Genomic DNA, 20,655 nt, shown 5'->3' on the forward strand with positions numbered 1-20,655 from the left:
TCTAGTATGCATTTCTTACAAAAACACACACACTTTTTTACTGTACCTGTCCTCACATCACCTCCTTTCTCACTTATTACATAAAGCTTAAATAAAAATTAAAGCCAAAAGAACTTTCTGGGGCACTGCGATAGAGTCCCCCTCGACTTTTTACTTCATACTTGCTATGCTGCACCTAATAAACACGGAGTACGGACGTCACCTTCTAAGGTCTTTATTCACGTGCTCAGTGGGACTGCCAGCACTGGCGACAGCTAGTACTGTAGGCCCATCATCACAACAATCCAGAAATCCTCTTCTGGCTACAGAAGGAACAAATGGAAAGTTGCAAGGTAGAGGCCTATGTGAGCAGGCAAGGTTCAACTAGTCTACATCTTTATCCTAAACAGCCTGTCAGATAGCAGATATTTAAACATTTTAATGGATATTGTTCTTGCTTCTTTGCTCTTCTCTACCTTGTAATCCTGCCTTGCTCTATGCTGTACTGACCATTTGTTCCCTTGAAGTTTGACTCTTACTCTATGTGTGTTCATGTCTATTAAACTCCTACTGTCCCCAACTGTGAATCTCTAATTCTCCCTCATTTGCTGTGCTTACCTAAATATTTTAATTTACTAAGTGATATCAGGTTTATAATCTTACTAGAACCTAGTTACTATAGCCTAAAACAGAGTAAATGAGACCCTAAATTACATACTTTAAAGATGACGATAAAAAAGTCACTTTAAATTGGGATAAATCTAATTAAAAAAGCAAAAAATAATAAATATGTTTTGAAATAGAATTCTGAATTATACCAGTCAACATACCTTGTATTCATTTTTATCTTGAAGATCTGAAGTAAATAATCTAATTTTCAAATCAGCAGCTGAAGTACAAAATCTGGAAGCAAGAAAAAACAAAAACAAACCCATTTTCAGTCTCTGTTAAATGAAAGTTCTCCCCCGCTTTTGCAATCATGGGTTTTTTGGGGAGGCAGAAGGAAGATGCTGTGGTTCTTGTAAAAAATGTTATATAGCTATTACAGACAGTAGGAGGCACTTAAAATTTTTTTGGAAAACAACCAAAAATTATATATTTTGGATTTTTCTCTTCAATAATAGAAGTATAGAATTTTATTATAAATCACCACATGAATTTAATTTTTAACTTTTCTTAAAAGTTACACGAGGATGGACTAAGAAAGTATCTTCATTTTAGCTAGGTCAATATTAGATGTTAAACATATTGTTACACATCTACCTTAGTCTTTGCCTTCTTCAGTTATCCAGAAGCCTTCTTACCTTTTCTATTCCTCTAAATAAATGAGATGAAAGAAGATAATCATTTTATAACTATAAAAGCTGGTATATTTATATCTACTAAAAGCCGGAGTATTATTTGTACTAACTCTAACATTTAAGATACTTTTTAGTAGTTCATCAATGTATGTCACATTAAAAAACAAATCTAAGGGGCTGGCCCCATGGCTGAGCGGTTAAGTTTGCATGCTCTGCTTTGGTGGCCCAGGGTTTCACAGGTTTGGATCCTGGGTGTGGACCCAGCACCGCTTATCAAGCCATGCTGAGGCGGCGTCCCACACAGCACAGCTAGAAGGACCCGCAACAGGGTGTACAACTACGTACTGGGGGGCTTTGGGGAGAAGAAGAAGAAGAAAAAAAATCTAGGCAATACACAACTATTTTTTAACTAGTTCACTTTTGATCCTACAATTTTTAGGTTCTCAGCATGTCAGATTATGGCTGGGGAAGAAATACAAATTATATTTATATAGTGAAAAATAAAGTTTATTTCCAACTGTTTTGAGGTAAATGAGTATCATGCAAATCTAAATTTCTTTAGTTCTGACTACCTTAAAGTTAACCATCTTTTTCTCAACTAATAAATTTAATTTAAATAAAATTTAAGTTAAATAAAAGCAAAGTTTCTAATCTATAGACCCAGATGTGCTGGTAGATCTCTGCTGCCACACCTCCCTTTAATGATTTGTCAAGAGCGATTGGAAGAAACAGATCAAAGCCAGCACGGAAACTCCCTCTTCTGCCCAAGGCTTTCTCAGAGGGGAAATTAAAAATTGCAGTAAAGTAAGGTAGTCTTCTTCTCTCCACGATGGGGACTATGCTGTTTTGAGGTATTCATAAACAAGGCTCAAAGTTTCCAGTATTTTGCGTTTCCTTGAGTTCAGAGGGGAAGATGCATAAGCAAGGTAGGTGAGAGGTATGTGTATATATATGCGTGTGTTATCTGTGTGCATGACTATGGCGGGAAGAGTCTTAGGAAACATCCACATTTCCTAGAAATAACACTGAGTAATTTAGAGGTAGCTTTGTAGTTTTTAATTTTAGTAGTTTCACTATATACTTTCCAAACAGGAAACAAATTTTAACAAAGATTACTTTCTAGTGAGATTCTTTTTTTTTTTTTAATATTCAGGAGACATTTAATTTCTTTTTCTTTACATTTTTGAAATTATTTATGATTACTATGTTAACTTTTTAAAAAACTGTGGTCAGAAATACATAAAATTTGCCACCTTAACATTTTTAAGAGTACACTACAGTAGTGTTTATGCACACTGTTGTGAAACAGATCTCTAGAACCTTTTCATATTGTAAAAACTGAAACTCTATATCCATTGAACAACAGCTCCCCCTTCCCCACTTCCCTAGGCCCTAGTAGTCACTATTTTATTTTCTATTTCCAAGAGTTTGACTATTTTAGATACTCATATAAGTGGAATCATGTAATATTTGTCTGTTTGTGACTGGCTTATTTCACTTAGTATAACTTCCTCAAGGTTCCTCCGTGTTGTAGCATATGATAGGAATTACTTCTTTTATACACATATGCATATATATACACACATACATATGCATTCTTCATCCATTCATCCGTTGTTGGATAGATTGCTTCCACTTCTTGGCAATTGCAAATAATGCTGCAATGAACATCAAAGAGCTCTTCGAGACCCTGCTTTCAATTCTTTTGACTATATATCCAGAAGTGGAATTGCTGGGTCATATGGTATTTTTAATTGTTTGAGGAACTGCCATACTATTTTCCATGGTGTGTGCATCATTTTACTTCTCACTAGCAGTGTACAATGGTTTCTATTTCATCACATCCTCATCAACACTTATTATTTATTTTTTATATATATATATATTTTTAAATTTTTTTAACACATTATTTTTTTATAGTAGCCATCCTAATGGGTGTTGGTGATATCTCATTGTGTTTTTGATTTGCATTCCCTAATGATTAGTGATGTTGAACATCTTTTCACATGCTTGTTGGCCATTTGTGTATCTTCTTTGGAGAAATGTCTATTCAAGTTCTTTGTCCATTTTTTTTTTTTAAAGATTTTATTTTTCCTTTTTCTCTCAAAGTCCCCCGGTACAGAGTTGTATATTTTTAGTTGTGTGTCCTTCTAGTTGTGGCATGTGGGATGCTGCCTCAGCATGGCCTGATGAGCAGTGCTGTGTCCGCGCCCAGGATTCGAACCAGCGAAACCCTGGGCTGCCAAAGCAGAGCACGCGAACTAAACCACTTGGCCACGGGCCCGGCCCTTCCTTGTCCATTTTTTAAACAGGTTATTATTTTTTGTGATATTGAGTCGTAGGAGTATAACTCAATTATACATTTTTGGAGATTAACTCTTTATCAGATACATGGTTTGCAAATATTTTCTCCCATTCTCTAGCCTCTTCACTCTGTTGATTGTTTCCTTTGCTGTGCAGAAGCTTTTAAGTTTTATGTAGTCCCACTTGTCTACTTTTGCTTTTGTTGCTTATGCTTTTGGTGTCATATTCATGCAATCACTGCCAAGACCAATGTCATGAAGCTTTTCTCCTATGCTTAATTAGCTAGGAGTTTTATAGTTTCAGGTCTTTAATCTATTTTGAGTTAATTTTTGTATACGGTATAAGGTAAGGGTCCAACTTCATTCTTTTGAATATGGATATCTAGTTTTTCCAGCACCATTTGCTGAAGATCATTTAACCATATATGTGAGGATTGGTTTCTCAGTTCCCTATTCTATTCTATTGGCCTGTATGTCTGTCTTTATGCCAGTATCATACTGTTTTGATTATTGTACCTTTGTAATATGTTTTGAAATCAGGAAGGGTGAGGCCTCCAGCTTTCTTAAGTTTTTTTTTTGGCTATCTGGGGTCTTTTGAAGTTCATTTGAATTTTAGGATTTTTTGATTTCTGCAAAAAATGTCATTGGGATTTTAATAGGGATTGCATTACACTGTAGACTCCTTTGGGTAATATGAACATTTTCACAATATTAAGCCTTCCAATCCATGAACATGGGCTGTCTTTCCATTTATTTGTGTCTTCTTTAACTTCTTTCAGCAATATTTTGTAGTTCTTGGTGTACAAGTCTTTTGCATCCTTGGTTAGCTAGTGAGATTCTTAAAGGGTTTATTTGAAAGGGTACACGACGTTACATTAGTACACAGTCTATCTTGCATTTCTATGTATTTATAGAGTGCATATGAATGTTATCATCTGCAGTAGGTTGAATAGTGGCCCCCAAAAGATACGTCCAGTCCTAACACCTGGTACCTATGAATGTGAACCCATTTGAAAACAGAGTTTTGCAGATGTAATTAAGTTAAGGATCTCAAGATGATCATCCTGGATTTGGGGTGGGCTCTAAATCCAGTGATGAGTGTCTTCATAAGACAGAAAAGGAGGAACACGGGAAATAAGGAGACGTGAGGACAGAGGCAGAGACTGAAGTGATGCATCAAAAAGGCCTGGTGGCATAACAGTTAAGTTTGCGTGTTCTGCTTCGGTGGCACAGGGGTCGCAGGTTCGGATCCCTGGTGACCTAGTACTGTTTGTCAAGCCATGCAGTGGCAGTGTCCCACATAAAACAGAGGAAGATTGGCACAGATATTAGCTGAGGGCCAATCTTCCTCACATACACACACACAAAAAGGGCAAAAAACATGAAGGACTCCTAGCCACCACCATAAGCTAGGAGAGAGGCATGGAACGGATTCTTCCTTAGAGCCTCCATGAAGAACCAATCTTGCCAACATTTTGATTTCAGACTTCTGGTCTCCAGGACTGGGAGAGAATCTTTTGATTAATCCGCTTGGCCTCGTCTTGCCATTACCACTTCCTAGCTGTGTAACTTGAGGACGGCACTTACCTGATCTAGGTCTCAGTCTCCCCTCTTATAAAGTGAAGGGAACTGGATTCGTTGACTTCTAATGTCCTTTCATAAACGTTTAGTTCATAAACGTAAGCACTCTATTAATTCTGTTCTAAAATGCAAATGTACACCCCCATCTTCACTTTCCTTTAATTTAATCAATACCTGTAATTAATGATGAATTCTGAAAACAGGTTCTTTGATTTGGGACATTATAGGCAGGGGAAAAAAAGGAGAGGGCTCAAATCAAACCATGTTCACTTAATAATTTAACTATGGTCCTGATGGCAACTAACATATTTCTTAAAACCAAAAACTCTCCTGTGCTCCTTTGGCACACAGGTGGTGTCATAGGTTACTAATGCCCAAGTTTTGACATCAAGGACTTGTCTAAATCAGCCCAACACCCCCAAGTCTAGGCTAGCCAACTTTCCTTTGACTAAGCCTAGGAAACTTTCAGTCTTGTCAGTTCATCACCTTATCCACTCTTCACATCTCTGTTGCAGATGGAAGAGACAATGAAAGGGAGAGGAGAAAAGGAAGGCCTAAGAAACACTGAAGAGACGTGTGCTAACTGCTACGGGAGAAGTATGTTTTGGGTATGTTAAGGAGATAATCATTTTGGAAAACAGTTTGGCATTATCTACTCCTAAATATATATTTAAAGAAACGTGAGCACATGCACACTATGATACATGTAAAGGGATGTTCAAAGCAGCATTATTCATAACAACCCCAAACTGGAAGCATAGTAGAATAAACTGTAGTTTGTTCATAATGGAATACTATATAGCAATAGAAACCAATAACCAAAGCTACAAGTAGAAACATAGATGAATCTCACACATACAACATCAAGTGAACAAAGCAGGACAAAAAAAGGATATTACTATTCCATTATAAGGAAGTCCATAAGCATGTAAAAATAAACTATATTGTTTAGGGATGCATAAATAGCTGATAACACTATAAAGAAAAGCAAGAAGATCATTTTCATAATAATCATGAGAATGCTTATCTTCAAGGGGAAAGAAGGTTGAATAGGGAGGGGCACATGGGGGGCCTTGGGCACTGGCAATGTTCTAGTTCTTGACCTGGGTGATCATTACATGTGTCTTTGTTTTACAATAATCACGTTAAACTGCACACATATATTCTATGCACTTTTTGGCATGTATGCTATATTTCATACATACAAATAAAAGATAAGAAAACTAAAAAACAAAGCTTATTCTACCTAATTCTCTTCTTTTGAATTTGTCCCATTATCCTTTTGGGTATTCATTATTTCCCTAGTCAGAGGAAACTCTAGAACAAATTTACTACAAGAACATTACTAACGTGAGGTCCTCCTAAAGCAGAGTTCCTCACTTATGTCCTAAAGAAACCATTTAAAAATCTCTGTTCAAAATATGATCTCTAGAACATAAGGTTTTTATAAGGTTTTTATATTTTTATAAGGTTTTTAAAAGAAATATCCCAAGAAAAAGAGTTTGTAAAGAAGGTATTACTAGCAGAATGAGGCTAAGTTCAGTAAAAACATCAGAAAACAAGGGAGTTACAGGGGTCAAAGAATATTTACTTAGAAAATTAATGAAAGAATCTTATTAGGATTAAAAGAAAAACAAAACCACAAAACTTTATGGCCAACCTTGTGCTGTTCCTTTTTTCTCCAAATCTTTGCTGCTTTAGTTTATACATGTTGAGGGTATTTAAGTCACCCTTTAATTAAACCAGAAAATATCAGAGAATTGAAGTAAGGTGAACAGTCTACTCTCTAGCAAGTGTAAAAGAAAAGCAAATGGGGATGAAATAAGAGTAGAAAGGCAGAGTGAGAGAGAGAACAGAACTTAAGGCAACTAAATGCTAAAGATAAAACATTAGGAAGAGTTTCTTTTTAACTGTAAGATAAAAGGTAATGATGGTAAGAGAGATATGAAGTTACACCTCAGTCATCTTGACAGACAACTATTTAGTCATGAAAAAAATACTGTTTACTTTAGAATACTATGAAAAAAATGTAAAGTTAACTAAGAAGTATAAATAGGGGCTGGCCTGGTGGCATAGTGATTATGTTCCTGTGCTCTACTTCAGTGGCCTAGGGTTTGCAGGCTCAGATCTTGGGTGTGGACCAATGTACCACTCATCAAGCCATGCTGTGGTGGCATCCCACATATAAAATAGAGGAAGATTCGCATAATGTTAGCTCAGTGACAATCTTCCTCAAGCAAAAAGAGGAAGATTGGCAACAGATGTTAGTTTAGGGCCAGTCTGCCTCATCAAAAACAAACAAACAAACGAGTCTAAAAACTTAGATATATAGCTTATATAGTTTAATCACAATTGTGTAAAATTACTTATGAAAAAAATGGAAAGGGTATTGGGATGGCATTTTAAAAATATTTCTGTATATTCTAAATTTGATATAATGTGTATTATTTTTATAATAAAAATGCATAATTTATTTGAAAACAACAAAATTGTGCTGTCAGCTTGCTTTAAAAATACTCTCTTTAAAATTAATGACCAATTAATGCTTTGAATTTATTATTTATATTTGCATAGTTCCAAAAAGGATTTGAGGCAGCTTATCAAAAAGCAACAACAATAAAAGATGAAATAATACAGCAAATCCATTAAAAGGCCAGAAAAACAGGCACCAGGCAAAACCACAGGAAGTAGCTGGTTTCTATAGCTTTCAAAATCTGCTGCAGAATGCACAGAGACTGACTGACTCTTGCTTAGCTCCACATTCTGTGAACGCTTCCTTTTAATATAAAAGGAAATGAATAGCACATTGGCTGTTGACAATGACATATGTATGTTGACAAGAGCTGTTGTGCAGATTATTTAAAACTCAGTTAGCTAAAACCTGTAAAAGCTTCTAGAGAAAAACAAAGAACATCTTCACAATCTCGTTGTAGGCAAAGATTCCTTAGAAAGGAAATAGAACTCACATGAAAGACTGCTCAACATCATTAGCCATCAAGGAAACATCAGTGTGGTACCAACCAGAATAGTTAAAATTTAACAGATTGACAGCAATCAATGTTGGAGAGTAGGTAGAGCAAGCTGAACATCCTTAGATTATTGGTGAGAACATAAAATGGGAGAAGCACTAAGGAAACTGGTACTTTCATAAAACGTTAAACAGACATCTACCCTCTGATTCAGCAATTCTACTCCTTAGAGAAATGAAACCACATATCCACTAAAAGCCGCACAGAGGGATGCTCATAATAGCTTTAGTCATAATAGCTAAAAACTGGAAACTGCCCTGGTGTCCATTTATAGGAGAATGGATAAACAAATTGTATCATACACTGTAACGGAATATTCCTCAAAAATAAAAAGAAATGAACCATTGGTATACACAATGTGGCTAAATCTCAAAAACATTAAGCCAGATACAAAAAATACATTCTGAATGATTCCACTTATATGAAGTTCTAGAATAGGCAAAACTAATTTCTGGCAATAGAAATTGGATCAATGGTTGTCTTGGCAGGGGATGGCTGCAGGGACTGACTGGGAAGGAGCACAAAGAATCTTTCGAGGTAACAGAAATGTTATGTATTACCAGAGTGTTGGTTATACAAGAATGCATCAGCACTGACCACACTGTACCCTTAAGAGTTGAGAATTTCACTGTATTTAAATTATTTCTTAATTAAAAAAAATTAGATTAGTAGGTTAATTTAAAAAAACTAGCTCAGTAAGAGCTAACTTACAGTTGCTAAATACTGTTTACTAAAAGAAGACATATCTTTTAGATTTGACATTTGTGGAAGCAAGGTTAGTGTTTTGTAACAAACCTTAAATAACCTGACATATTACTGTCCTTGTGAAGAAGGCCTCAGCAGGTGGTGATACGATTTTTCTCAAAAAGCAATCGTTCTTTTCAAATGCTGTCACAAAAACTGAAGCCTAAGCATTAGAGCTATAGTTTCATGTACTGCTAAACATGAAAATGTGACCTTGGCCTATGTATGGGGCAGTAAGGGTGATTAATGACTCAACCAAATTTAGTTATTTTAACGGAGATGTACTTCAATAAGTGGTAAACTCAACAAAGAATCTGTGAAAACTTCAAACGATTCAGATGAATCTCAGGTGAAGAGCTTTGTTCTTAGACCCAAACACACGTTCAAGGTGTATTTAAATCACAAATTCAGACAATAAGCCTAAATTATGAAATAACAGCAAATGTTAAAATATCTAACATCTGGAGTTGGGGAAGACGGAAATGGAGGAAAAAGGTCCCTATGATGAAAGTTTCAGATCACTTAACACAAATAAATATTGCACTTGATAATTTTAAACTTACTTGATTACTGGAGGCAATGAATCAAGTCTAGTCTCTGGGCTCCAAGCTATGCCATCCACCCTGACTCCATGGTGAAACGTCCGTAGTGTTTTATACTGAATTCCTTCAATGTCTGCTTCTTCCTCCTAAGCATACACAGTAAATGTTTTAATAAATTATAAGAATAAACAATATAATACTCACTATTTCATTATAATGAATTTATCAGGTCATATATATTCCTTTGAGAAGTTCAAAAGATTAGATACTGAGATTTACTTGGTTCACTGAACAACAACAACAACAATATCCAAAGGTGTCTAAGCATCACAAAATAACTTCCTAAGGCAACTAAAAACACACAGTAAACATGTTATACTTTTTATCTTACTCAGGAGACATTTTAATCCTAATAATAAATCACAGCAAACACAATGAAAATGGAATGCTCTAAGAATCAGAATATTCTAGACAAATGAATTACCATACATGGATTACCAACTGATAATATAAAAAAATATACAATGAACATAAAGTTTTGATCATGTGTAAGATCCTTTGGGACCATATGATGCCTCACAGTCATTATAATGAGTATCAGTGACTTTCATATAGTATTATATATGGCGTAATACATGGGTAAGATGTTACAAATTGTCCATCTATACTATTATGTCTATGAATATGCAAATAACAATCTGGTTAACATAGTCGTTTGGATATTCGACTTGATGTTTAATAAAGTCAGTTTATTTGCCTGGTTCAGTACCACTAAAATGATTTCAGTTTATGCTCATGGGAAGATGAGGGGGAAAAATGAATTTTGAAAAGTCAAGTCATCTAAGTCTAGCAATATGGACAATAACGTGAAAAGCTTTCCCACTATAAAAACAATGTAAAAATCCAAATCTAGAGAAGCAAGCGAGCACCAAGGCATATAGCTATCTCAAGGACATTTGCCCACATCCAATAACTAATAGCTTCAGTTTGCAGGGGACCGAAGACAAAGCTTAGCGCCTGCACAAGGAAGGATGCAGATCAGAGATCTCGGCATAGATCCAGAACCTTTAAAGGGGAAGTAGGAAGAAACCCCAAAAAGCAAAACCGTCAAGCAAAATACCTACCATGGGTGAGGGCCAAGAAAAAGTCACTTGGAGAAATCTCAACCATTTGCTGGCCCTAACACGAGTTTGAGGTTGAATTCATATTAACTATGCGCTCCCCAAAATGACAATGTATTTCCAAATGGTCCTATGTTGGTAGTAGCCCCAAGCACTTGACAGACAAAGGCAAATTCTCTTTGGATGAACTACCTCTACCCAGGAATCAAAAAGTTCCCACAGATATAGTTCAATCAAATATGATCTTATATGCATGCACTCCTACACGAAAACAAAATACCACAAACACAAACAGAAGAGTCAAACCTGCAAAGACATTAGATAAAATAATTAGAGACAAGAGGGACTGGCCCTGTGGCATAGTGGTTAAGGTCGGGCATTCCACTTTGGCAGCCCGGGGTGCACGTGTTTGGATCCCGGGTGCAGATAGAGCAGCACTTGTCAAGCCATGCTGCGGTGGCATCCCACATAAAAAACACAGAGGAAGATTGGCAGAGATGCTAGCTCAGTGACAATCTTCCTGAAGCAAAAAGAGGAAGACTGGCACCAGACGTTAGCTCAGGGCCAATCTTTCTCACACACACATACAAAAATCAGAGACAAGAACAGAGATATTTATAGGGAAATAGAATAGATAATCAAAAATTATGAATAAGCAACAAGTAATTATCAAAAATGACCAGGCAGATTTTAAAAAGAACTAAACAAAACTTTTAGATGAAAATACTGTAACAGAAAAAAAGAAAATCAATGCTTAGAGCAGCTAAAAGACAGATTTGAAAAAATTACTTGGAATGTAGCAAAGAGAAGACAAAAAGAGATGTTAAGAGGCATTCACTGAGAAAGTTCCACCATATATCTAATTTGGGTTGTAGGAGAGAATAGAGGGAATAGGGGAAGAGGGAATATTTGAAAAGATAATGGCAAAGTATTCTCCATACTTGATGACAGGCACCAATACATATTGTTAGAAAGAACATTAAATCTCAGGCAGCTTAAATAAAAAGAAACCTGCAGCTATACTGAAACTTCAGAACACACACAAACTCGTCATATATATATATATAGATGGAGAAAGAGGGGGAGGAGCGAGGGAAGGAGATTGAGTGAGAGGGAGAGAGAGGGAGGGAGGGAGAAAAGGTGGAAGAGAAGAGGGAGAGGAGAGAGAAAAAGAGAGGTCCAGGGAGATGGGGATCTTAGCAACAGCATCCAGAAAGAAAAGATAGGTTTCCTATAAAGATATTTCCTATAAAATAATTAGAACAACCATCGACTTCTCACCAGAAACAACAAATGCAGGAATAGAGTAGAATAATATCTTCAAAACGATGACAGAAAAAACTCTAGAATTGTAGACACAAAAAACTGGTTTTCAAAGATGAAGCTGTAGTAAAGATATTTTCAGAAAAACAAAAACCAAGAGTTAACCTCAATAAACTCTCACTAAAGGATCACCTACAGCAGGGGCTGTCAAACCGCGGCTCATGAGCCCAATCTGGCCCATGGCCTGGTTTCATATGGCCCACGACCTGAGAATCACTTTTATATTTTTAAGGAGTGGCAAAAAGCAAAGAATAATTTGCAACAGACACCTTAAGTGGCTGGCAAAGCCTAAAATATTTACTATCTGGCCCTTTAGAGAAAAAAGTTAATAGTAAACTTTTCTGTGTAGTAAAGGCTGTGCTTTCAGGTGAAGAAAAATAACCCCAGAATGAAGGCCTGAGATGTAAGAAACAGCGAGCAAAAACTCAAGGGAAGACAGGTGGGGAAATCTAAACAAATACTAGCCACATCAAACATCAAATTTATGGGTTAAAATGAGAAGAAAAACGATAGAGAACTAAAATATGACAATAATCTAAGTCTAGAGAGGGTAATAACTGTTCAAGAGTCAAAGGTCCTTGTTTTGTTCATTAAGAAGTTAAAGATATTAATTTTGGCTTTGTCTAATTAAGTATACATATTAAAGTGTCTTTGGTATAAAAAGAAGAGAAATAGCATGTAAAACTTCCAAACTATCAGGGAGGAAAAAAATTAAAGGAGGGGGTAACAAAACGCAAACAGAAGACATAAGAATATTCATGTTGGTAATGTTTTCAATTAAAAAACTGAAAACAAATGAAGTTTGGCACAAATTTAACAAATACAGTGTTAATAGCAACAAACTGTAGAAAAACATAACACAAAATAGTTTCATTGATATAAAGTTTAAAATATGAAAAACAATATATTGACTTGTAACACTGCCACATATGGTAACTCTATAAAGAAACACAGGAATTACCAACACAAAATGCCAGACATGGTTACCTCTTGGGGGTGAGAAGGCAAGGCAGTAAGGGAGGAATATCCAGGGGGCTTCAAAAGGAATTATATTCCATTTCTTAACGGAACTAGGTAGTAGGTATACAGGGATCTGTTTTGTTATTATTCTTCATATCTTATATAGATAAACATATTTTAAAATAATTTTATAAGCTTAAAATACTACAATTTTAAAAATAAATAAATCATTGTTTTGTTATTTAAATCAATACCCTAACTGGGTCTAGAGACTAAACCAAAACTTCTGCATGACAAATTTGCCCATGGAATCTTCCATATTAAGTGACCACAATTATTTTCTATAAAAGTTTATAAGATTATAAAACATCAGGGAAAAAAATCCAGAGCAGGTGAAACTTGATATTTAATGGAATACATAGTCCACATAAAAAGGAATTATCTGAAGTTCTATTCTAAGAATTCAATTCACTCTGAATCTAAATGCAGTTTTATAATGTATACTTTAATTGAATCCTAGTAGATGCGCTGATTTTTCCAGGATAGCCTTTGGGATCCTAGCAAACAGATTTCACAAATATGTTATACATGTCTTTCTCTACATAATTCAGATAGCCCTTGAAAATAACTTTAAATTTCAGGTGGACTTAGAGTTAACAGCAAAAAGTTTTTCCATAAATGAAAAAAGGAAATATAAATGCATTTATCAAGGAAAGAAAAACACTGTCAAATTTTATTACTTCATAATTAGTGTGTATAATAACTGTATAGCTAACAGCCAGATATGCCAAGGCAGCAACCACTACGCAATTTAAAAACAAGGTTAGGAACCTAATCATAGCTGACTTCATGGTCTGCGTTACACCTATATTTCCACACTTGACAAATCAATCTTCTAAAAATGAAGTTTTTACCATCAAAATACACATTAGTTTGCTACTGTAACAACAGTGTTGACAATTAGATCCTGAAGTTTGTTATCCAAAGTATATACGAATTTAATGGGTGGTCGTGGGGATAAGGAAATCCCAGGGACTGTATAGCCCGAGCTTTATATATTACCAATGAAACCTTTTTTCCTGGCAGCAATGTCTGTCGCTGAGCCAAGTGAAAGGCTAGGGTGTGTGTGTGGTATAGGCAGAGACGAATGCTATTTTGGGTTCAGTTTGGGGTGTAGGCAGTATTGTATAGGCAGGAAATTAAGATACTTTGGAAAACTTGCTATAATACAAATCATTATACAGGGCTCTAGCATATTTGAGGTTGGGGCAAAGCCAGGTTGATGAAAAGGCTATTCTAAGGGTTTGAAATTGGCAGGCCCTCCCACCACACCCATTTAAGGCCAAATACAGAATTTTAGTTAGATGAGACTGTAACGTTTACCTAGTCCACTTCTTCCATCTAACGCTTGAATCTCTAGTAGAATTTCTGGAAAAAGAGTTTGGACAACCCTTCTCTGAACACTTTCAGTGAGAGGGAACTAGCTATTTCTTGGAGGAGCTTATTCAATTTGGGTGTAGTTCTAACTATTAAAAGAGTTCTCTTTAACATAGTTCTAACTATTAAAAGAGTTCTCTTTAACATTAAACCAGGGGGCCAGCACCATGGCCGAGTGGTTAAGTTCGCACACTCCATTTGGCGGCCCAGGGTTTCACTGGTTCGGATCCTGGGTGCGGACCCAGCACCATTCTTCAAGCTATGCCGAGGCAGCACCCCACATAGCAGAGGCAGGAGGCTCTACAACCAGAATATACAACTACGTAGTGGGGGACTTTGGGGAAAAGAAGGAAAAAGAAAAAGATTGGCAACAGATGTTAGCTCAGGTGCCAACTTTAAAAAAGAGAAGAAAAACAGAAAAAAACTAAACCAAAATCTCTTTCCATGTAAATTCTACTCATTGCTCCAAATTCTGCTCTCTGGAACCATACAGAGTAAGTCTAATTCAGTAATGGCAAATATCTGGCTGCAGCTCATCTCCCCTAGGTGAATACATTCAAGGAAGCACTTTCAGCATCAATCTTAAAGCACTATAAGCAACAACTCCACACAAATAGAATTGACAAATAACACAAAATATATTTACCATTGAGTTTAATTCCTCTTCCACGTGACAGTTTTAAACATTTTAATATCACTCTGAAATCTGTCTTCAAATACATTATCCCCTTTGAATCATAACACACTGCTGAGAACTGAAGCAAACATTAAACACTGCTTTCAATCTACAGAGGATATAGAGCTGTGCTGTCCAATATGGTAGCCACTAGCCACATGGGGCCAAGAAGCATGCAAAATGTGGCTAGTTCAAGCTGAGATGTATACACTTTATAAAGTGCCAAATGCACACCAGATTGTATAAAAAGAATACAAAATAGCTCATTAATAATTTTTATATTGGTTACATATAAAATATTTTGGATATGCTGAATATGTTATTAAAATTAATTTCATCTGCTTTTTATTTTTCATAATGTGGTTACTACAGCACTTAAATTTATATTTGTGGCTCACATTATATTTCTATTGGACAGCACTGAATTAGCTCCCTTTGGTAGTTTAATCATTGCACTGATTCTGGTGAACATCCAGGTGACTAAAAACCGTAAGTCACAATTCTCCCTGGTAGCTCTAGCAGTCTACCATTTTAAGACTTTATATTCATCTTTATTAAATTTTAGCTTGTTCAACTTGGCCCATTAATCCAATCTATTAAACAATATTTGGATGCTGAGCACACAGTCTGGCACCCAACAGGTGCTCAATAAATATTTGTTAAATGAAGTCTGTCATCCAAGCATTAGGTATCCTTCTGTTTCATGTTCTATATAAATTGAATGCACTTGCCTAAATCAAGTGTTCTCATCCAAGTCCCAGAAGAGGCCTTGATTCATTATTGATGACTTTTCAAAGACTCAGAAACCTTCATGCTCTCTCTGCCCTTTACACATAAGACTTTTAAAGCTGTTTTCTTATTGCATTGCTTTACATTTAAACACCTCCTTGAAGGCAGGATGCCTGCTTTTTTTTTGCTGAGGAAAGTTTGCTCTGAGCTAACACCTGCGCCAATCCTTCTCTACTTTGTATGTGGGATACCTCCACAGCATGGCTGATGAGCAGTGCAGGTCTGCACCTGGGATTCGAACCCACTCACCTGAGCCACTGAAGGGGAACTTTAACCGCTGGGCCACAGGACTGGCCCCAGGGTCCTTGCTTTTTTAATGGATGCATTATTAGTTCCCAGTAGCTGATCTGCACTTAATGAATATTTGACAAATACATGACACCAATCAACAGTAATATCATTCAGCTCAAATTTCCATCATATTCAAAAGAACACCATGAGATTCTGAAAAATGCTTTGTTGATATTCAAATTCACCATATCAACAGTGTTTTCCTAATAGTCGCAGAATGAGGATTGTCTTTCTGACAGGAAGGTGAAAATCTTTCAATTCAACTGACCTCTACTTAGTTTTCTCTCAAGACTTAGTTTTCTCTCAAAGTGCTATGGAACTTCAAGGTTCTAGCATGAGAGAACAGGAACAATATTTAATCATATTTAAGTAGATAAAAAATAACTTCAAAGGGAGGCAATAATTTATTCTGAATCCCCAAGGGCAAATTATTGGAACTCAATTCTCCATAACTGTTTGAACTACAGCTTCAATCCATATGAATAGCAGCATAGAAGGAAAAGAATAGGGGTTCAAAGAGTCTAGACCTTGTTTTCTCATTTACTAGTCATACAAATCCCTGCACTTTGAAGTAGAACGGAAACCCCATGAGGACAGGGAGAGTTGTTCGACTGTATCTCCAGTACTTGGCACAGAATACAATTTGTGTTCACTACTTGTGAAATTAATAAAAATCCAATTCTTTCCTTATGTAATTTGAGGATAAGACCTACACTGCCATTCTCACAGGTCTGAGGATCAACAGGGACAACCCATACGACTACAAACCATAACGGAACAATACAAATGTTTTTGCTAGTTTTTTCTCATTTTGTCATTTTTCCCTCTTTTGCTCCCATTTTCTCTCTCTGCCACCCATCACCTCTGCCTTTCTTTTTTCCCAATTTTTTTCTCCCTTCTTGACTTTCTCCCTCAACGTTTCTTAGTTGAACATAAACCAGAGATAAAGCGTATTTATTTCAGTATTTTTGAACACAATTCTACATTCACAGCTATTAATTTTAAAAGTCATGAAGTAAAAAGTTAGTTTCACCTGTAGGGGGATGCTTTATTTTTCTGTAAGTTAGTAGCCTGCATTAGAAATATGGTTTCCCCTTAGTCTTTTTCAAGAGTGTGCTGTATTATTTCACTTAATCCTGTGACCTTTTATGATGCTAACCTCGCAGTCCAGCTGAAGCCAGGCTGAGGGTCATGTTTAGACTAAAAGCGAGAAATTCCTCCCCCAACTCTAAGAGACGATATGGGATAATGTCAAAGCTCTTTTATTCTACTCAGATACCAACAAACCAAAGCCTTTAATTCATATTTTCCCCTTAGGATAAACATACATGCAGTCTAATTTTGTAAAACTTTATTTATTTACTGCACTGTAAAATGCTAAATTGCACTTATGATGTCAAAATGCTGTAAGATACTGAACTGCTTTTTAAGTAAAAGAGGAAATAATGTTTATGATAATGCCACTTTACTGATAGTTATTTTAAATCTTTGAAAATTGGTGACTGAGAAATTATCTCCTTGATTAATCTAAGAAGTATTGTTCTATGAATAGTATTCCGGTACGCAAAGGACCAACCAGATTCTTGGGGTTGAACTCTCATTGTTCAAAGTCTCTCTTACATGTAGACCTACCTTTCCTGTGAGAAAGTATGGTGCGTGCTCACCACAAAGCAATCTTACCTTGGTGATTAAATATGGGGTTGCACCTGAGTGCCACCACTGACCAAGTCAGTGACAGCTAAAACATATATATGTATTAAATGTGCCAGATGCCTTCCAGGAACATTACATACACTAACTCATTACACTCTCACAAAAACCTATTAAGTATTATTTTCCTCATTTTTATACAAAAGTGGCTAAGTACCTGCTCAAAGTCATATAGTTATTAAGTGGTAAAGGCCAGGCAAGAGTAAAAAGCTAGGCATTGTAGCTCTAGATTTCATTGTCTTAATGACTATACTAAACTGCCTGTTCAATTAATATGATCCCATACTTTGTACATGCTAGATGTATGCTTTAGATGTATAAAAAGTATGACAGCATATTAATAGAAAAGCTGAATATCATGACAGCTATAAAATCTCCTGGAGGATCATTTTTCAGGCTCTCAATCTTAGCTTATTTTCTATGTCAAAGAGGAATGTAGAAAAGCTGGTTTAAGAAATTAATTAGATCTCTTTAATTGGTGTTTTCCCTGTACATACCAATGTTCAGTTAATCATAAACTTCAATTACCAGAATATTGCATTTCTAATCATGACGCAAAAGAGAATCCTTATATTCTTTTTTTACTATTTAATGTTTGTATAAATCTCAGGCATATATTACTAGAAATATCTTTCTCTGTAGTTCTTCCTGTCTTTTTTTTTTTACATTCAAACTCAATATACTTTCAAAGATTAGCCAAAATTTAGTAAAGTTTGTATGGTTTCTTATCAGTGAAATATCTTCAGTCATTCACTACAGTTTTGTACACTAACCTGAAATGTACACGTGCCAACAACCACGTAATTATTGCCACCATAGGCAATTAGGTTTCCTGAATCTCCACTCTCAAAAGGATTAAATTCTACCACATGCACATAATCTTCACAATCAACAGTGTAGGCAGCATTTCTTGTGGCATCTTGCTTCATCTTGAATGTCAAGACTGGAGCAGTTGTAAAAATTAAATAGCCTTCTACTGGACAAGGTCACGAAACTGTGGATTACAGCACATACACAGTTAGACAGAAACCGTTGGTGTTAGTCACTTTCAGCAAATGACTCAAAATAAGGATGGGGCATTGCAAACATCACAGCTCAAAAAAATTTAAAGTATTTTTTACTAAATTAAAATATTTTTATTGAATTTTTAATTAAATTAAATAAGTTAAATACTTTGTGAATGATACCTGCAGAATAAATTACCATAAAATTGTTTAGATTATCTAAAAGATACAGTGAGTCCTTGAAGATGGAATCACTTTAAGAGTAAATATATTTATAAAAAATTAATGACAGTTAACATTTAGGCACCACTATTTGCAGGGGCCATGTTAAGCATTTTACCAACATTATCATGCTTAATATTTGCACAAAGCTAGGAGGGAGGTACTACCTATGGTCCCCATTTTACAGATGAAGAAATGGAGACTTCAGGAGGTTAACCAGCTTGCCAAACTCATAAGATGAGCCAGAATTTGAAAAGACTTCACTATGTGTTGGACACCAGTGCTAGAGCAGAAAAACACACCTCCCTCCCCCCCCCCCCCACCTTGAAGGAGATCACGTTCCAGGGATAGTTATGATTCAGCATGAAAAGTGCTATAAGACAAGCAGGTACAAAATACAGGATCTGGAAGAAGGAGTGCCAAAAAGTGTGATACAAAAATAATATTCACAAAACCAAGCACAAAACTTTAACCTGTCAAGGCCCGGTGCGCACTGTGGAAGTAGCACTCTCAGGTAAGACTTATGGATTCTAAAGAGGTCTTTTAAAATTTTAATTGGACGCAAGAGTTGTCCTGAAAACTGTTGGGCTTGGTAACAAACACATACTGAGAATCAGATGAGATGAGTCCCAGCTCAGGGGGCCTATAACCTAGTAACCTTACGAGTGGGCATCTGAGACTGGACATTTGTTAAGGGTGACCAGCAGGTGAGACGCCCTTGGAGGCACAGCGGTATGGGAAGAGCAAAAGATTCGAGGTCAGGAAACTCGGTCCCCTATTGCTCTGATTAAAGTAATGCCCAGTCTTACTGCATTCTTAGGGTCTCACTGTACACAGCGGGCTGAACTTGCCCCTCTAACACTGGAAGGGCAGAAGAGGGAGGGAACACAAGTCCCTGCATAGAGCCCCGATACCTCTCCCAGTACTAAGCAGGTCCCGCGAGACCTTGCTACTCCTCTCCGAGCGCGAGATGAGAGCGAAGAGGGGTGGGGAACGACCGGGAGAGAGGAGGATAGGGTGGGAAAGCGGGGCGGCTGGCAGCAAAGCGACGTGGCCCCTTGGGCTCCCGCACGGTACGCACCAGAGGACGCCGGGAAGCAGCCAGGAGGCAGCTGGTCTCTGCTGGGGGACTGCCGCGGGGGTGCGCCGGCTCTGCTTCCGGGTCAGAGGGCGGGAGCGGCGATTGGCTCACGGGCCCTCCCGCGAGATTTAAAATGTAACCTGCGACGACTCGAACAGCGGCTGTCCTGCAGCCGGGCAGGACTTTTCGTCGGTGCAGTCTGTGCCTCCCGTGTCTCCCTCGAGCTAGGTGAGTCTCATCTCTTCCTCGGCCGCCTGTTACACTTGAAGTGGTGATTTAAGCTGCGGCTTGGGAGGGTTTTTAGGTGACAGCAAAGTGCCATGTGACCGTTTAGGTTATTTATTTGTGCAGTGGTTTCGCGCTGGAGCTTGGCTGGGTCTGGGGGTGTTGAACAGAGTCACTGTATCTAGTGATGGATGGAGCTGGAAGGTCCTGAGGGATCATCAGCAGACCGCAAGACAGGCCCATAGAGCCCTACTTAGGAAACCAGGGTTCTAGTCCCAAGACATACGCAGACTCCAATTCCGCTGCTTTCGCCCTCTCCCTTTTATATCCTCCCAAG

General features: G+C 37.0%; 2 protein-coding genes across 6 annotated transcripts in view; one reads left to right on the top strand and one right to left on the bottom strand.

Moving 5' to 3' along the window:
* NUP37 (nucleoporin 37) overlaps positions 1–20,214 on the bottom strand; it is a 46,468-nt gene extending 26,254 nt beyond the window's left edge. Inside the window, exons 1-4 of the mRNA XM_070507163.1 lie at positions 20,094–20,214; positions 18,560–18,780; positions 9,501–9,625; positions 810–882 (exon numbers count right to left, since the gene is read on the bottom strand). Coding sequence (XP_070363264.1) covers positions 810–882; positions 9,501–9,625; positions 18,560–18,715 — 354 coding nt within the window. The 5' untranslated portion in view covers positions 18,716–18,780; positions 20,094–20,214. The remainder of the gene's footprint in view (positions 1–809; positions 883–9,500; positions 9,626–18,559; positions 18,781–20,093) is intronic.
* Positions 20,193–20,655, top strand: part of PARPBP (PARP1 binding protein) — a 64,451-nt gene continuing 63,988 nt past the window's right edge. For all 5 annotated transcript variants that reach the window (XR_011502665.1, XM_070507160.1, XM_014835076.3 and 2 more), the window contains exon 1: positions 20,193–20,321. The gene's annotated coding sequence lies outside the window, so the exon portion shown is untranslated. The remainder of the gene's footprint in view (positions 20,322–20,655) is intronic.

Source organism: Equus asinus, chromosome 4, assembly GCF_041296235.1.
Source record: "Equus asinus isolate D_3611 breed Donkey chromosome 4, EquAss-T2T_v2, whole genome shotgun sequence".
NCBI classification, from domain to species: Eukaryota; Metazoa; Chordata; class Mammalia; order Perissodactyla; family Equidae; genus Equus; species Equus asinus.